The sequence below is a fragment of the Alligator sinensis genome, unplaced genomic scaffold (genome assembly GCF_000455745.1).
Source record: "Alligator sinensis unplaced genomic scaffold, ASM45574v1 scaffold122_1, whole genome shotgun sequence".
NCBI classification, from domain to species: Eukaryota; Metazoa; Chordata; order Crocodylia; family Alligatoridae; genus Alligator; species Alligator sinensis.
Genome location: NW_005842685.1, coordinates 676,203 through 695,678, shown reverse-complemented (window position 1 = coordinate 695,678; position 19,476 = coordinate 676,203). Strand labels below are relative to the sequence as shown.

The following is a 19,476-nucleotide window of genomic DNA, read 5'->3' as shown; positions in this document are numbered from 1 at the left end:
AAGTGCTACCTCAGCACACTCTTGTATTGAATGTTTATATGAATCTTGTACCATAAATTTCATTCCAGTTGTTACAGCTCCTGTTTTATAGCCAACACTATTTTCCTGTATTTTTAAAGGCTAGGGACAGACATTACACATAAACCGATTTAAGTAATCAAAAACTGGTTTAAACCTGTAGCAGAACAGATGTTCAGTGCACATAAATCAGTTTGAAAATGGCTAAAACCCTTGCTGTGGAGCTGTCTGTGTATTAGCTAGCAGATCACGTGCTGGCTAGGGTCCCTGGCTGAATCAACAGGTAGCTGGTAATGTCCCTCTGTTGTTTTCTTAATGTAGTGATAAAAACTGTTACCAATTACCTGCTGGGTTAATCAGAGCATCCTGCTGGGGTCTGGCCACAGCCCCCACCCCCTTGTCCCCCCTCAGCTCAGTGCTATGGAAGGGATGGGAAGGCTGCTCTAGTGCCCCGCTCCCCACCTCCGCTGCTTCTAGCCTGAGCCACTGCAGGCATGTGCCTGCATATCTGGGATATCTGTGAAGCTACAAACTGGTTCAGCCTAGCCAGGTTAGACTAACCTGCAAAGATTGAATCAATTCAGGCTCAGACTTTTTGAATGTTTGTTCCTAGTCATAATGTCTGCAACACATTTTACAGACATGCATTTTACAGCTATAGATACATACATACTACACGTGTGTGAAAATGAAAATATTCCTTTTGTACATGTTGAAACATTTACTTTATGTTCAGAACTTTCATTCTCATTTCCTTGTTCACATCTAATGGCATATTTTCATTCTAGAGAACTAGGTTGTTACTATGTACTATGATTCAGTCTCAGAATCCAAATGATAACAGTTGATAGAATTCACAGGATTTCATTTTTAATTTCCACAAATTCACATTCATGACACCCCCACATTTAATTTATTCTATTACAATGTCAGATTAACCAATTCATGTTTTAGGTCTAATTCCTTTGTAAATCTGTGTAATCTACAGAACTACACTTACATCACTTGAAGATTTAGTCCATGCTTCCAAAAAATTCCAGATTTTCTTAGGCATAAAAGGTTCTTTGGGTAAATCTGATATCTTTTATTAGACTAACTAAATAGTTGGAAAAATTCTTTGCAAGCTTTCGGGTATAAACACCCTTCTTCAGGCAGAAGAAACATCTGCAGTTGTTTTGTACTCTTCCTGGATGTGACAGAACAGAAGCCAGGGGCCAGTATGCAAGAATGCCAGTCAGTGACATTTGTGGCAGACAATGGGTGAGAAACAACAGGTGGGAGCTGGTGGGGGGAAGGGGAATGTAGACCTGGTGATAAGATGTAAATAGTAGAGAGATTACATGGGGTATCAGATGTTAGGCAGGTTATAATGTGCCAATAATCCAATGTGTATATGTAGCCCATGGTTTTTTGTATCAAGTAGGTTGATGAAGTGACATTTGTAGGCTTATCTGCTAAAGGTGTTTTGTAAATTCCCTTGAGGATTAAAACTGAGAGATTGGAGACAAAGTGGTTGTCTTGTGAGAAATGTGCCCCAACAGGTAATTGGATATTCTTGTCATTGATAGATTTTTGGTGTGCATTCATTCTGGTACACAGTTGTTGTTTGGTTTCTCCTACATATTTTCCATCAGGGCATTTAGTGCGCTGGATGATATATAGTACATTCCTGGAGATGCAGGTATAAGATCCAAGAATGTTGATGGTTCTGTTGTGGGGTATAGTGATTGTGGGGGTGGTGGAGATATGTTGGCAGGTTTTACATTTCTTGTCATGACATAGTTTGGATCCATTCAATGCGTTTTGGGCCATAGGAATTTTGCTTCTGCTGATGAGGTTGGCGAAGCTTGGTGCTTGTTTAAAGACTAGGATGGGTGGTTCTGGGAAGATCGCTTTAAGAATTGAGTCTTCTTCTAGTATGGCTTAAAATTGTTTGAGGATTTTCCATATAGATTCTAGGGAGGAATGGTATGTCATAATTAATGGAGTGCAATTCGTGGGGATTTTCTTTCTGTACGGCAGTAATTCTTCACGTGGTACCTGGGTGGCTCTTTTAAAAGTGCAGTCTATTAGGGCTGTGCAAAACACCTCCATTTCACTTCGACCTCTGTGTTTCGTCAGAACAGTGTTTCATTTCGAAAGAACTGTTCTGTTTCATTTTGTCGAAACGGTTTTGTTGTTTCAACACTGTTTCGAGTTTCTCCCATAAGCTACAATGGGGAAGCATGAAACTGGACGTGGAACAACCTCCTGTGATCACAGGCAGATCGGGGGCCCACACCCCTAGAGGAGCCTGGCAGAGCCCTCCTAGGGGTGTGGGCAGGAGGTTGCCACTGGCACCGCTGCCTGAGACCCACGTTGGGAGCTGAGCCCCGTGGAGGGAGGCGGAGTGCAGCCCCTACACTACATTCCGCTTCCCCCCATCGGGCTCAGTTTCCCAGGGCTGGAAGTCACCTGGGACCTGTGTCGAGGTGCTCTTCCTGACTCAGGAGGTGCATGGGCCAACCAGAGGTGATACTCTACTAGACTTGGTCTTGGCCAAAGAAGATAACCTTGTGACCAACTTAAATATTGAAGGAAGTCTGGGCAACAGTGACCATGAAACCATCGTGTTCACTGTCCAATGTAAGGCAGACAAATCAGATAGTGGGACTGAAGTCTTGGATTTCAAAAATGCAAACTTCAATGAGCTTAGGTCACTAGTAGGGCAAGTGCTGCAGGACCAGGGACTGAAGGTGAAAGATGTGCACGAAGAGTGGTTGTTTCTTAAGGACACAATCCTTGAAGCACAAAGGAAGTTCATTCCCATGTGGAGAAAAGGTAACAGAAGGGCTGGGAAGCCCTCTTGGCTAAACAGGGAAATCACAGTCCTGTTAAGAACGGCTTATAAACAATGGAAGCTCGGGGCGGGCCCCAAGAAGGACTATTCCATGATGGCCCGTATTTGCAGGGAACAGATAAGACAGGCTAAAGCAGTGACTGAACTTAGATTAGCAATGGAAATCAAGGACAACAACAAGTTCTTCTTTAGGTACATAGGGAACAGGAGGAAAACAAATGGGAGTGTGGGGCCACTACTCAACAACTCAGGAGAGCTGGTTTCCAGCATCCAGGAGAAAGCTGAACTTCTGAATGACTACTTCGCCTTGGCCTTTCACCAGACCAAGGGGAAAACTACGCCAGGTAGAGTAGAGGATAAGTACAGTAGGAATAATTGCCTTCCTACTATTGCTGTAGAATTGGAGTATGACCAATTAATAAAATTAGATGTATACAAGTCAGCACGACTGGATGATCTTCATACAAGAGTGCTGAAAGAGCTGGCTGAAGTCATTCCAGAACCCCTGACAAAACTCTTCCGCAACTCGTGGCGCTCTGGAAAAGTCCCTGAGGACTGGAAGTGACCAATGTTGTGCCCATCCACAAGAAGGGCAGGAGGGAGGGCCCAGGTAACTACAGGCCAATCAGTCTAACTTCCATCCTCAGGAAAATCCTAGAAAAGTTCATCAAGGAGTTTATCTGTGATAAGCTTGCATAAGGTAAGATTCTAAATGACAGCCAGCATGGCTTTATCATAGGCAGGTCTTGCCTTACCAACCTCATCTCCTTTTATGACCAGGTAACTCACCACCTGGACACGAGAGAATGGTTTGATATTGTATACCTAGACTTCCAAAAGGCCTCTGATCTAGTATCCCAATATGTCCTCACAAGAAAATTGGAGGATTGTAGGCTTAACTCTGAGACAGTCAGGTGAGTGAGACTCTGGCTGCAGGATAGGACCCAGAGAGTCTCAGTGAACAGATCTATGTCATCCTGGCAAGAAGTAGGCAGCAGTATCTCACAGGGGCTGGTGCTCGGTCCAGTACATTTTTACATCTTTATTAACAACATCTTTATTAACAACTTTTTAAACATCTTTATTAACGATCTGGATGTGGGGGTGAAGATCTCGCTGGACAATTTCGCAGACAACACCAAGTTATGGGGGAGCGTGGTCACACTTGAAGATAGGCTACAGTTACAGGCAGACCTAGACAGGCTAGCAAGTTGGGCAGATTGGAATTTGATGAAGTTCAATGTCAAGAAATGTAAAGTGCTCCACCTCGGGACAAGCAACCCCCCAGCACACCTACAGGTTTGGTGGCACTAAACTGACTAGCACCACAAATGAAAGGGACCTGTAAATAATAACAGACCACAGTATGAATATGAACTGGCAGTGCAATTCTGTAGCCTGTAGGGCAAATAATATTCTGGCATGCATCGATCAATGCGTCTCCAGCAAAGCCAAGGAGGTGATTCTTCTGCTCTACTTAGCACTGGTGAGATCACAGCTAGAGTACTGCATCCAGTTCTGGGCACCACACTTTAACAAGGATGTGGCCAAGCTTGAGAAAGTCAAAAGAAGAGCCACCCATATGGACCAGAGTCTTAAAAGACAAGCCATATGAAGAAAGGTTGAGGGATCTGGGACTCTTCAGCCAGAGGAAAAGAAGGCTGAGGGGGGACCTGGTAGCTACATTACCGCTACACTAAGGGAATACATCAAGGGCTCGGTGAGCAACTGTTCACCAGGGCACCCAAGGGGAAAACCAGGAGTAATGGCCACAAACTCCTGGAAGATCAATTCAGGCTTAACATTATGAAAAACTTTTTCACAGTCAGGGTGTCCAGACTGTGGAATAAGCTTTCTCTAGAGGTGGTGCAATCATCTACCCTGGAAATCTTCAAAAGGAGACTAGAGAGTCACCTTGCTGGGGCCAGCTGACCCCCAGTTATTTTTCCTGCTTGATCCAGGGGGCTGGACCCGATAATCTTCTGAGGTCTGTTCTGGCCTTACAATCTATAAATCACAGTCTACAGGTGTGCCTATATTAAACTAATTAACTCTGCTGTAGGATAGTATTGTTTGGGACAAGTACTATCCTTCAGTGGAGTAATGATATGCGTTCAAATGCACACGTAGACTATGACAGGCTGACTGGGGTACAAGGGTGTTACAGTGTGTGGGCTGCCTGCCACCTAGCCCCCGCTCGAGCTCTGATGGGGCTGAAGAAGAGGGGAGTTCCAGAGCTGAGAAGCAACTGCTGAGAATGATCTCCTATGAGTTTTTGCTAAGCAGACTTGATGTATCAATGGTATTTGCAGGATGTTGCTCTCAGTTGACTTCAGGGATTGCAATGGAACATAAGGGAGAAAAAGAAAGTCCCTCAGGTACCCAGGGCCCAGACCATTTCAGAGATTTCACAGATTTTCATAGACAATAGGGCCTGGAAGGGACCTTACAAGATCGAGTCCAGCCCCCTTGCCATAGGCAGGAAGTCTGCTGGAGTCAAATAATCCCAGCAAGATAAGCATCCAAACACTTTTTGAAAGAGTCCAGAGTAGGTGGTTGCACCACCTCTGGGGGGAGTCTGTTCCAGACCCTGGACACTCCAACTGTAAAGAAGTTTTTCCTTACGACTAGTCTAAATTGGCCTTCCAGAAGTTTGTGGCCATTAGACCTTGTTATCCTTTGGGAAGAACAACTGTTCTCCAGATACTGGTACATCCACCTTATATACTTATAGATTGCCACCAAGTCCCCCCTGAGCCTTCTCTTCTCCAGGCTAAAGTGTCCCATGTCCCTCAGCCTCTCCTTGTAAGGCTTGCTCTCTTGGCCTTTGATCATGTGAGGGCCCCTCCAATTTTTTTTTTGGCCCCCCGGAAGGTGGGGGGGGGGGGGCAAAACTGTATGCAGTACTCCAGCGGTGGCCTCACTAAGTCCGAGTAAAGCAGGAAGATAATGTCCCTGGTTTTGCTTGAAATGCATCGGTGGGTGCATGCCGGAGTTTGGTCTACTTTGCTGTCTACGGCATCGCATTGGTGGCTCATATTCATCTTGTGGTCAATCAAGACCCCCAAGTCTTTTTTGGTCATGGTGCTAGCGAGCGTAGCACTGCTCAGCCTATGAATATGATGCTGGTTTTTTCCTCCCATCAGGTTTTGGTCCTTGTGAGCCTGTACAGGTTGGCCTGTATCCCCAGCCTGTCCTCTAGTGAGACTACCTTCCCCCATAGTTTACTGGCATCCACGAACTTTGCCAGTCTATATCTGATGTCCAAATCCAGATCATTAATGAAGATGTTTAAGAATACTGGTCCAAGCACTGAGCCCTAAGGGACACCACTGGTTGCCTTGCATCATATTGATTTGCTTCCGTCCATTAATACTCTTTGGATCCAACCCTGGAGCCAGTTCCCCAGCCACTGGACCCTGAGATGGTTGAGGCCACAGTTCCCCAGCTTAACCATGAGGACATCATGGGAGACCAAGTCAAAGGCATTCTTGAAATCCAGATAAATGACATCAACCTCATTTCCCTTGTCCAGGCAATGCGTCACCTGATCATAGATGGAGACAAGGTTGGTTAGGCAAGATGTTCCAGCAACAAAGCCATGCTGGCTGGCACTCAGAAAGTTGCCTTCCATTAGTCTGTTGCTGATGGAACCTTTGATGATTTTCTCCAGGATCTTTCCAGGGATTGGCCTGTAATTCACTGGATCTTCTTTCCTTCCTTTCTTGAAGAATGGGACCACAGTGGCTCTTTTCCAGTCTGCTGGTACCTCTCCCAAGCACCATGAGTTCTCAAATATCTTAGTCATAGGGCGTGCTATGATGTCTGCCAGCTCCTTCAGGACTCTCTAGTGCATTCTATCCGGGCCTGTAGACTTAGGGATGTTGAGCCTCTCAAGGTATTCCCTCACTTGATCTATGTGGGCCCCTCTCCTGCCCCCTGGATGCTTTGCATCCTGTCCGACAGGGTGACCCAAAAAGCACCCAACAAGGTATTGAGAGCTGGTGCAAATTCCGAAGCATTGCAATTGCATATCTCTGGCAACCGATCACTATGAGAAGGAATGCTACTGTAATCTGCACCAGCTGCAGTTTCTGGACAGTCTTCAATGACAGCTACAGATATGTAGTGCACATTTTAGTACATATATACTACAGAGTAAAGGTGATAGAGTATGAGTTGGACCATTACTCATCATATCAGAAGCCTGATTCATTCAGATTAATAGAAGTTAAAAACCTTGCATCTCTTCTAACTTGCTATACAGATGTGTCTTGGTACCAACCCCCTTCTCCCACAACAAAAAACCCCCAAAAACAAAAACCCACCAACCAACCAAAAAAAGGGACTGTCTTTTTCTTTCTGGGATTTGGTTTTATTTAAAGAAAACAGGAAAGAATAAAACAACTTAAGAAACATCAGTTTTTGGTTGCTAACATTCCTATCCAGAGGACAGCTAGATTCAAACTTTAGATCCTCTTTCTTCCAGAGCATCACTCTGTGTATCTTTATATTCAATCAGCTGTGACTAGAACCACTCATTTTTCCCCCAAGAAAACCTATACCTAGCAACAGGGTGGGATGTTTCAAGCTAGTCTGTTTCAATGTAATTCTGACTTTTGCTATCATGACTGTATATAGCCAAACACCAGAATTGTCCAACCTAGTGTTCAGGAATTTAAAAGAGAAGAGAGGCAGAATTTGGGTTCATTCTTGATGACCATTAAAAGTAATAATATATTTTAGGTATAAAACTGCATTTTAAATTTAAACATGCTCATTGGCATCCAGCCATAACAATACATCAAATTAGGTTATTTTCTTGCTGATTTAAAATAGCAAATCTCTTTAATCACAGCAAATGTCTTTATAGTCTACTTGTTTCCCTGTCTACTTAGGCAGCTCATTATTTAGTGGATATCATAGGCAAAAGGGCAAAATTAATATTTTCAAAATTAATTTACTACAGAACTTGAAAAAAAAATCATTTTTTGAAGCAAACCGCGCCAATCATTTTCAAACCCCCTAAGGTAATTCCCATATATAATTTCATTCCCCTAAGAGTATGTGAAAATGTTTCCCTGAGTCAGTAACAATATTAAAGGAAACTATTCCACATTTAGAAACAGTATCTTGAGGCATGACTCTTTAACTGTGCATCACTGTGTCAAAGGAAGATCGGCATGAAGGCTAAACCAGTAGGTATAATAGGATACTATTGACAATTAGAACTATGTTTTGCTTCAGAATCACCACTAGACATGTCTGCTTCCTCCTAGCTCTAGAAAAGAGTTTGAGACTTGCAGGTGATATTATATGATAAACAGATGAAACCTCAACCTAAATGAGGAGCCCCAGAGATGACTCTTCAATTGATATCTGCCAATTGAGTGGATAAAAAATAGAATTAGAAAATTCCCATGAAAGACATTTTCTGGTAAAGAGCAAGAGAAGTCATAGAAAGAAGAGCCAAAATGGGCAAGCATATTAGAATAAAAAACAGTTTAAACTTATTTGTAGGATTCTTGATTTAAAAAGAACAAATAAAAACAAGTTTTAGTTAGTTCTTATCTGAACTAGTTTACATATCCCTACTGAAGACGCAACATTGTAAATATACTCCTAATGCTATTCTTTTCTCTGATGTGAGTCTATGTTCCCATTTTAATTTATCTTCATTTCAAGAACTTTCTTTTTTCTTGCAGATTATAGAGCAACTAGCAGACTCAATTTTAGGTATTAGACTATTTGTTGGAACCAGTGGAAACCATTTAAAGAAAAATATTCTACATGTTTACAGACAGATCAAAATTAAAGCCTCATTTTTTCTTACCTTAATTTTGTCTCATCATTTTATGGGTGTAAAATATTACCAATGGGTGCAAATGATGGTACAAAATGGAACTCGGGCATTTTGTAAGCTTATATTACTGTACCATAAAATGCAATTAAAAATGAGAACTTCTTTCATTCATAGAGAGAGAAATAAAATAACATGACTTGAATAAACTTTAAACCCTTTCTTACTTTTTGTTTACTTGCAGATCTGTCTCGTGTGTAGCCATTTTCGGTCCTGTTCCAGCAGTCTTTAGAGCCCTTTGTCTCCGCTTTCTGTTTGGAGCTATATCAGCCATGTCTGGGCTGTTTAGAAGGGAATCCCTTCTTTCTGTACCTGCCAAAATATATGGAAAAAGAACAAAAATTGACAAGATGCCCAAAGAAACAACTTTATAATAAAATTACACCTTTGTATATCAGGAACTATGCTGATAACATGCTCAGAAACCACAGTAATGACCATTACGATGACCTAAATGGACAGAGAAGGAAATGGCAGTTACCAACAAAGGAGTGCAGACAGGACCAGAAGCAAAAATATATGATTTCTGATCCTGTTTCTGCCACGTTTGCTTTCTAGTTTTAGATTTTGTCTATGTCTCATGCATTCTGTCTGTAAAAAAGGATCATCTCCACATACCTAACTCACAGCAGATTATAGAAATTACTGTAATTATTGGTAAGGGACAGCTCTTTAGAGAAACTAAAGGAGTCAAGAAAGAACTGATCTTAATATTTGGAAAGTAGCAGTGCCTATAAGATTTTGGTGTGCAAAGACCAGTAGAGAGTTTTGCTTTGGTGTTATCTTGTTCCCAATGTGTTCATGAGTCAAAAACCTCCAGTGTTGGGGAAGTGCTGTCACTGTGGCACTAAGGAGACTCAGGAATGTGACTCAGCACAGACAATATCTTTACAGGAAAAGACCTTGCTACAGCAGTGCATAAATATACCCACATGGTTTGTGAAAGTGAGCCCTCAGTACCTCTATGGGGTTCATATGGAGATCTTGAGCAGAGGTAATTCATCAATCATGCTTTTCCAGATCTATGATTTGATACTTTTCCCAGATCACTCCCATGTAAAAATCCTTAGGGCCAATGTAAGGGGAGATGGATCTTCTTGATGTCATAATACAAGAAATGAGGACTGATTGACAGCCAGGGAGACTTTGGCTGTGTGGCCCAAGATGTTGTCCCTTACTAACAAACCAGTCCAGATCTCTGGATGACTGTTGATCAAGGTGAAGTGAACCAGCATATTGAAGGCACCATGCCAATGTGCCTTCCCCTCAACCCAATACATTGACTTAGTTCCCTGGCAATTCTCAATGTACATAAATTATTATATCCCTTGGGATGCAGAAGCAGTGATAGCTGCAAATTGAGCTGGAGATTTAGATTTGTTGGTAAAAGGAAAGAAAGTGAGTTCATTAACAGAATTTCCAATTTCCTTCATCAAAGCAGGAACAGGCCTGTATAACAGGTACAGGCCATCATAACTCTTACGCTTCATTGTTGCCATTTGTCAGCCTGTGTCTTCCTCACTAGTGGTCCAGAAACTACAGGTATCAGCCTTAACTCAGTAAACTTATATTAGTAGATCAATTAAATTCCAAAGTGAATTAGAGACGTATTTGGTAGCCGTATTGCTCTGAGATGAAAAGAAATACAAAAATCTATAATTCTTGGTTCAGAGGTGATACCTTTTATCCAACTAAAGGGCAAAATTAAGTACATTAAGAAATTGCAAAATAAAGTAAATTTTTCTGCAAATTTTTGGACTCGCACGTCTGCCATCAGGCTCAGGGAAAATTAAAGATGGTAAAAAGTCCCCATATGTAGGATTTCTTACATATGGGGACTTTTTACCATTTCTAACTTTGCCTGAACCTGATGATAGGTGTGTGAGCCTGAAAGCTTGCAGAAAAAAATATTTTTGTTTTGCAATTTCTCATTTGGTCTAATAAAAAGTGAATTAGTGCATTGTAACATTTTATGATGGATATAAAAAAAATAATTCCTTCCTCAACTGTGGTTACTGTGATTTTTGATGTAGCATGATCCATCCACCGAGATTCTCTTCTATAAGTTTCAATATACAAAAAGTAGTGATCACCATCCCATCACTCACTGGTGGCATGACCTCCAATGTTGCTTCCAGCCACTTGAAATTAAAAGGTTGAAACATTAAAAATTAAAATTAAAAAGTTAAAACAGAGAGCAAGAGAGGAAATTACAATGTTGCCCCTAGCATCACTTGCTCAGCAGTGTTGCCCAATGGCCTGCAAAAGTTTGGTACCACTAATACATACACACAGTAGTTGTGTCTACATTTTCTTCCGGGCTTTCAAAATGTTGCAGTATACTTTCATTTAGCATGCATATTTTTTAATTTAGAAACTTCAAGCATCTGGAATTTTTAAGATACTGACATCTAAAATAGATTGATTTTTCAGCTGAAATGCGATAAAGAAGCAACTGGGGCCCATGAAGAGGCATTCATTTCTAGAAAGACCACTTGGGAATTACAGTGTACATGTCCCAGCCCTCTGGCTAGAAAGCTACACAGTTGAGCTCGCCAGCCAGGTGATACTACAAAATTGCACCCTGGGTCACCCCTGCTTTTAAGGGAGCCCCTTGATCAGCAACTTGTGCTCTACCCTGCCTGGAAAGGGAGAAGGCTGTCAATAGGTAGTTGGCAGCTGCTGAAAAGCAGCAGTTTCCACAAAGTCCCAGGGGAATGGCCCCTTTCCAGTCCACAAACCAGTTGATTCATGGGGAGCCATTATCTCATAGCAGGAACCCTCCTGGTTCCCACTGCAGAAGAATAGTCCCCTCTCTGTGTACTCTTTTGGGTCAAACCAGAGGACTGCATGGGAGTGCCCCTCGAGCTGGAACCCTCCCAGAGCCCCAGGAAAATGCTTCCCATCTTTACCTGACAAATCACGAGCAGGATAGGATGGGGAGTGTTCTCCTATGGTGGGAACCCACCCAGAGCTGTGGTTGCCTCAAAGGAAGACTGGTCCTTGCCCCATCCCCCACCTCCCTCCTCTAAGTTTATCTGGAAGAGTATGTGGGGTAGGAGGCAGCTATGCCCAAGGTACCAACCCTTATGGTTGATAACTCATGCTAAAATGGTTGATGTAAAACCTCGGCTCTCATTTTAGGCTTTAATCCACTCAGTATAGCGTGTATAAAAGGTGAGGTCTTATGTGCACTAAACCTTGAAAACATGCTAGTTACATAGCTCACATGCCTATATACCCTACCTTAATCATTAGTGAAAATGATAGTTATTAACTCTAATAATAAAACACCTATAAACAAATATACACAATTTACTGTTTACTGAAGTGATATTTAAAACAGTTTGCCTAATGCCCATATTAACCACATACAGTTCATCCAAATTTTAGCTGGTAAAATTATTTCCTTTGCTTGTCAATATGCATAAATTGTGACCTGTCTAGACATCAAATGAATCAATTTAATTTTATTACTGTAACTTTTGTTCTCCCTTGCTTCTATTCCTGTCTCACGTTGCTTGCTGTCTCTTATATCCAGTACTGCTATGAAGTGAGGACTGTAGTTTTCTGTGCGTGTTCGGTAATTAAGCTAACACGTTTGGATGCCACATAAATAATGTCTCTCCATGTTTACAACTGCATAATGTATAGAAGCAAACAGCAAATTTAGGCTCATACTCAACATTGTTGATGCTATGGGGGTAATTTTATTTGCTTTACACAGAAGTCCAATTGAATCTTGTAAGAGTTATGTGACTATGGTTTATGTGCATTACTAGCATAGTACATTTACATTTAAGTTCCAGGTTGACAGAGAACTTTAGTCCCTGTAATTGAATGCAGTTTTGCTATAGACATTTTAGATTGTCATGTTTAAAGAAAACGTTTTTCCATGATCTCTCAAAGAGAAACTGAACAACTATTCACCTAGTGAGTTAATTTTGAACAATTAACAAAATAAGCAGCAATTTCTCCTTAAGAATAATATTTCTAATTCCTAATAATAAATTGGAATAATATTTATAACTTGGATTGCATACAATGTTATTTCATGATGAGAAGAAGGCTGTCTTATAGATTATGTTACACTGAAGCATGCTTTTAAGCCAAAGCAAAGAATTAACTTTAAAGCTAGAACTGCTAATTGAAACACTGTAGTATATTTTGAAATGCAAACTATGAAACACCATAATACATCTTCAAATGCATACCCATTTCTGCTGCCCAAATCTAACCACTCACATAGGTTCTTAACCTGCATATAGGACCTCCACTTAACGCACGAGGTATACGATCCCACAAGAGGAAATGCCTTGCTGGACTTGATATTAGCTACAGGGGATGACCTGGTGGGGAATCTGCAGGTACAAGATAACCTAGGGGATAGTCACCATCCCTTGATTGAATTCACTATCCAGCAAAGGGTGGGTAAACTAACTAGCAGGGGTGAAGTGCTAGACTTCAGAAAGGCTAACTTCAGTGTGCTAAGCACATTAGTTAGTGAGGCATTAAAGCTCAAGATCATTGGTGAAATGGGGGTCCAAGAAGGGTGGTCCTTCCTCAAGGGAGCAATCCTACGGGTGCAGGAGACAATCCCTTGTGACCCTAACATCTATGAATCTACAAATCTATGAATTACATTCATGTGTGTGAAATCATGACTTTTGGCTGAGAAGCATGGAAATATCAAGCAAATATATTGTTTGGTCCTCAAGAAACATGTATGTGGTACAACTGGGGATGGTTTTTAATGCCAAAATAGCTTTTCATTCTGCTCACTTTTCTCACTTATAGTTTCCCTCCAAGATTTCACTACAATCATTAACTGAGGGGTCAGTTGACTTCCCTCTGAGTGTTACTACTCCTTTTTTTTTTTTTTTTTTTTTTTTTTTTTTTTTTTTTTTTTTTTTTTTTTTTTTTTTTTTTTTTTTTTTTTTTTTTTTTTTTTTTTTTTTTTTTTTTTTTTTTTTTTTTTTTTTTTTTTTTTTTTTTTTTTTTTTTTTTTTTTTTTTTTTTTTTTTTTTTTTTTTTTTTTTTTTTTTTTTTTTTTTTTTTTTTTTTTTTTTTTTTTTTTTTTTTTTTTTTTTTTTTTTTTTTTTTTTTTTTTTTTTTTTTTTTTTTTTTTTTTTTTTTTTTTTTTTTTTTTTTTTTTTTTTTTTTTTTTTTTTTTTTTTTTTTTTTTTTTTTTTTTTTTTTTTTTTTTTTTTTTTTTTTTTTTTTTTTTTTTTTTTTTTTTTTTTTTTTTTTTTTTTTTTTTTTTTTTTTTTTTTTTTTTTTTTTTTTTTTTTTTTTTTTTTTTTTTTTTTTTTTTTTTTTTTTTTTTTTTTTTTTTTTTTTTTTTTTTTTTTTTTTTTTTTTTTTTTTTTACTATAAACATGGGTGAGCAATGTTACCATTCTGTTAAAAGGCACAAGTTTCAGTACAAAAAGGATTATTAACATTTATGAAGTAAATCATCCAATTTACCCTGAAAAACCATCTTATATACACTGGAAAGGAAAGTGGTTCTTAGTACACATTGTAAAGCTGACATGTCAACTGCTACAAGTATAGAGAGGTAGTTAGTGATGTGAGTCTGCTGTCAGGCAGACGACAAACTAGATTTGCACATTAAAAGCTAACTAAATGAGAGATGCATAAGCTTTTGGAAGCCACAACTTAATTCACCAGATGCTAAAAAGGGATTGCTACAAGAGATGGAATTAATGAGAGAATAAGGTGGTAAAGGATTATTCAAGCTATTAGGTAATTTATGTGCTAATAAGTTATAGATCTTAACAAAATATACCATTTCCTAATGCTTCCCCATTGTAAAATAGAGATTATTGTGTGCTGTGCTTATGTGTGGGTCTAGTGGCAGTTCAGAATCATAAAAGGTTATTATGGAAAACAATTTTAGATGAAACCCCATAATCTTCTTTCTAGCTTGGGAGAGCCAAAATGCAATGAAATCACTGCAATTCTGATGTGTGTAGAAAGACTGCACTCATTTGGGGTTTTGCTATCCTTTGTGTGACATGAAGTCAAGCTCCACAATGGAATCAGGCAGAATGAACCAGGGAGTCCTAGAACATAACCTATATCTGGTCTGAGAATGGCATGAATCCAATGGTCATAAAACCCAAGATGAGCTCTACTTCAGCCAAGAATGTGCCATGCTAAAATCCGGCAAGTTTGAACGAGTACATCTGTACTACCATAAAACACATGATGGTAAATAGAATCAGGAGAGAAAATGAACAGAAAAATTATAGCGTGTTTGAGTGAATGAATGAATGAATGAATGCAAGCAGGAGCCACATTTAGGCTGCAGCAATGCCCCATGCCCAACCTACATGGAAGATTCTATTCCCGTAACTGACTGATTATATTCACTTGGGCTTTAAGTTGGATGCATGAAATTTTTCTCTTAGCTTAAAATGCAAAACTCTCAATGTGCTCCTATGGCACGCATTCACTAGCATTAAGATGAATAGTTGTAATTACTGTATTATTGTATTATTATTTAGATCTCCTTAAATTATTTAAACTTTTAAATGCTTCTGGAAACTTTGTGAGTGGTAGTATACAAAATAAAGATTTACTATCTATGTTAATATATAAACAGGAGTATCATAGAATCAATGGACCAGAAGAGACCTGCAAGATCATCAAGCCTGGTCCATTGCCATAGGCAGGACGTTAATGAGCTCAAACTAGCTCAACGAGGTGCTTATTCAGCCTCCTCTTGAGCACCTCCAAGGATGATGACCACACCACCTCTGCCAGGTGTATGTTCCAGGATCTAGTTACCCTTATGGAGAAGTTCTTCCTTACGTCCAGCCTAAATCTTCCCTCTATTAGTTTATGACCAGGTCTTCATCCTCCCAAGGGGTGCCTTCCTGAAGAGTTGCTCCTCCAGATCTTGGTGTTCCCCTTTGACATACTCGTAGGTGGCTATTAAGTCACTTCTCAGCCTCCTCTTACTCAGAGTGAACAAGCCCGTTTCCCGGAGTCTCTCCTCGTAGGCCTATCCTCCAGGCCCCCAATCATGAGGATGGCCCTTCTCTGCACCCTCTCAAGCTTATCCACATACTTCTTGAAGTGCAGTGCCCAAAACTGGGCACAATTGTGGCCTCACCACCGCTGAGTAGAGAGGGAGAAGCACCTCCCTGGATCTGTTGGAAAAACATCAGCTAATGTATGCCAGAGTTCTATTTGCCCTGCTGGCGACTTCATCATGCTGTTGGCTCATATTCATCTTCTGGTTGATTGTGACCCCCAGGTCCTGTTCAGATGCTGTGCCAGCCAGTGGGCTACCACCTATCCTGTAGTTGTGGCAAAGGTTCTTTCTACCCAGATGAAGGACCGTGCATTTTTCCCTGTTGAACCTCATCTGACTCCATTCAGCCAATAGAACCAGTCTGTTAAGGTCATCCTAGATCCTTGTCCTATCCTCTGTTGTGCCCGCATTTCCCCACAGCTTGATATTATCTGCAAACTTAATCATAGAACATTCCACCCCCTCATCCAAATCATTAATATATATGTTAAAAAGCATGGGTCCAAGCAGCAATCCCTGTGGGACACTACTGGAGATAGCCTTCCAAGATGAGGCTCTCTGGGACCAGCCTCTAAGCCAATTATTCACCCACCTCACTGTAGGCTGTTCCAATTGATCCCATTTTGTTTCATAATTCCCTATGTCCTGTAGTGATACAAGTAACTTTTAAACTAGACCAGCTGAATATATTCAAGCAAGGTGTACAGCCACAGACATTGTTAAGTGTTGGACCCACATGGATTACAGGGGAAGCAGTAACTTCTAATACAGAAAGATTGTGGTTGACACTTGTTGTAGATAGGTGTATAAATTGGAAAACTGTAACAGTACAGTAAAACTTCATGAATCTGAACCTCACAAATCCACTACTCTCAGAAATCCAGTATTCGAGTGGATGTTCCGGTACCAGCTGCTGCCCACCACCCCCAGACGTGGAAGGGAAAGCTTGCATGCACACACGGCTGCTCTGAGATCGCCCGCCACTACCCCATCCCCTCCCCGCTCCATGAGCAGCCACCGCCTGGATTTCAGAAATCCGGGATTTTCAGATATCTGGCAGGTGCTCGGTCCTGAGCATGCTGGATTTATGAGGTTATACTGTATTATAAAAGGGAAAGATGTTTCACACAAAATATAGCAAATAAGATCCAAATTCTGAAGCCATTTTAAAAGCCTATGATCTTTGAAGACCAAGGGGAAATAGCATATGACAATAAGAATGAAACTAAAGAAAAGCTCAGGCTTGTATATGTCTCGGACGGCCAGGGCCAACTCGAGTTACGCTCGTACGTCAGGGCGGGCTGGTGAATGGAGAGGCAGACACAACTTATTGGTTGTAAAAAACTTTACTCACGCCGCTTGCAATCACGACGCAGGTGGTCCGGTCGTCGGAACAACCACACGAGTTGTTCCAGCTGGCGGGGCCCAAGCCAGTTAATCCGTCCGCAATTCAAAGCCGGCGGGGAAAGGGGTACGTCGGGGTTGCGCTCGGTGACAGGAAGAAAGATCGATAGGTGATCAGTCTATCGATCGGCAGCCGCAAGTCAGATAACTTCAGAGACACTCTGCAGCGTGCTCAAAGCTCTTCGACTTGGGCGGAAGTCGCGCGGAATTTTAAACGGCCAGCGAGCCAATTACTAGCTGCCACGTGTGAATAATTTAGCACTGGCCAATAACGGGGCACAAATTTGCATCCGAATAGCGGGAACTCTTTGCACCATGCATTTCTGTGCTGCAAAGAAGAAATGCATCCTGCAAAGGAAACTGCAAATTGGCGGGAACTCTCCTGCACGCAGGCTCTTAATTGCAGCAGAACACTCTGCTGTGCAAAGGAGCTCTCATGTGGCCAGGAAATTCCATAGTGCCGAGGCACAAAAAATCACTGGGTCGTGACAGTATATTTTTCCATTATATTAAAAGACTTAAAGGCAAACTCAGCCTGATGATAATAAAGTGAATGGCAGCACTTAAGCCTGTACACGATGTCAGAATTTGGCCTGTATAAACCCTGTATACACACTACTAACAGATTATGTGGAGTCACTTTGCACTTTATAGAAGGTAGTCTACTGACACTTTGCTTGCTCTAAAATATATTTATTAAAATGAATGTCATAAATCTGCCTCCAGTACAAAAACTATGCCATATTTATATATAGCAAGAGAAAGAGACAGACATATCATTTATAAAATATGATCTGTTTATATGAATATATAAACGCCTTGAAACACAATAAACATGGAATGTCACAATGCTCTTTTTACAGACACTTTCAGAGGCTGTTATAGTCTGCAAACAGGCTTTCACTTTCAAATATTTACCATATCTCAGTTACTCTTGAATTAAATTTGTTTGGTTTAAAAAGAAAAAAAGTGACTTATTTTTTAAATTTCTAGTCCTTCACACTCACCTCTGGATCTGAAAAATCAAACTTCATTTTTTGCACTTCATCAACTATAATGAAAAGTCTACAATTTGGAACTTAGTTAAGAACTCTGTTGAGAATGGATAAGGCAAGATAGAATCCGCTCTTTGAGAGCTATATTAGCTCAGTGTTAACAGGTGTAATAAGTGTTAAATGCTTAGCTTTGTTATTAAAATATGGGCATATGGAACACACACATACAGAAAATCTTCTGAGTAAAAATGTGCCAAAATTTAAATGCATTTTTTGCTTTTGATAACAACACTTCATACATACATATAAGCATTCTGAATATTTCTATTTGTAAAAGCTGCTGTTTCAGCATAAAAAGAGGACTTTCTGTGGGATCTGACCTCCAGAGAAAAGTCACGAAGGCATAACTCTTCACTTCCCTCAATGCTTATTAGAATGTGAAACTTCAAGGAGTAACCGACGACAATCAGTTGGCTGATTTCATTTAAGTGCATTCATTTCCAAAACATCTGGTGAACTTGCCACATTTACTTATCCTATATTTAAATAATCTGTCCCTTGCAGATTGTGTTTTATATAACACATTTAACAATTATTTATTAAATGACAGAGGCCCAATTCTATTTTGATTTATGCAACACTAACTTCAGAAGGATGGAGTCTCTACTGTTTACAGAGAAGAAAACCTGTACTTTTGTGTTGCTTTACTGATAAATTACACACCCATTATATATTTTTGATAACTATACCTTAGAATCATATGCTTTTGATAATTTCATACATTGGTCATTATTGCTTAATTACAACAGAATCTGGGTATGAGCAAGTGTGTGTGCATATACATATATGTTAGTCAGCTATTACTTCTCTAAAACTGGAGGCTGGGACTGGATGGGGGTGCCCAGTGCCATCCAGTGGGGCCAAAGGACTCACTGTAGGCCAGGCAAAATTGCTGTGGGCCAGACCCAGGCTGTAGGCCTTATTTTGCCCACTCCTGTACTACAGGCTTGGTGAGCAAGGGCAGGACAAAGAGCAGAAACCACTCGCTGCTCCCGCCAGGCAGAGTGGGCCCACCACTGTGTCAGTTTCAGGGGATGCATCCACACAAGACGTTTACTATGCAACTGACCAATTTAACTGCGCAGTAAACATCTTGGTGTCCATACGTGTGCTCCTATTGGGGCACACAGAACTAATAAACTCTGCAGCAGGGTAGTCTTGTAAAATACAAGTGCAGTAAAAGCTGTGTTAACTGGCATTCTATTATCTGGAACTCTATTAACTGGAATTTCCGGCTGGCCAGCCGGATGTGGCC

The 19,476-nt window shown here is 40.5% G+C and overlaps 1 protein-coding gene across 5 annotated transcripts in view; it reads right to left on the bottom strand.

The window, feature by feature from the left end:
• The window catches only part of XRCC4 (X-ray repair cross complementing 4), a 322,167-nt gene that overhangs the window by 89,357 nt on the left and 213,334 nt on the right, over window positions 1-19,476 (bottom strand). For 4 of the 5 annotated variants that reach the window (XM_025215923.1, XM_025215921.1, XM_025215926.1 and 1 more), the window contains exons 7-8: window positions 10,826-10,858; window positions 8,885-9,029 (exon numbers count right to left, since the gene is read on the bottom strand). In XM_025215923.1, the coding sequence (XP_025071708.1) occupies window positions 8,885-9,029; window positions 10,826-10,858 (178 nt within the window). The remainder of the gene's footprint in view (window positions 1-8,884; window positions 9,030-10,825; window positions 10,859-19,476) is intronic. The other variant, XM_025215925.1, reaches the window with a different exon arrangement.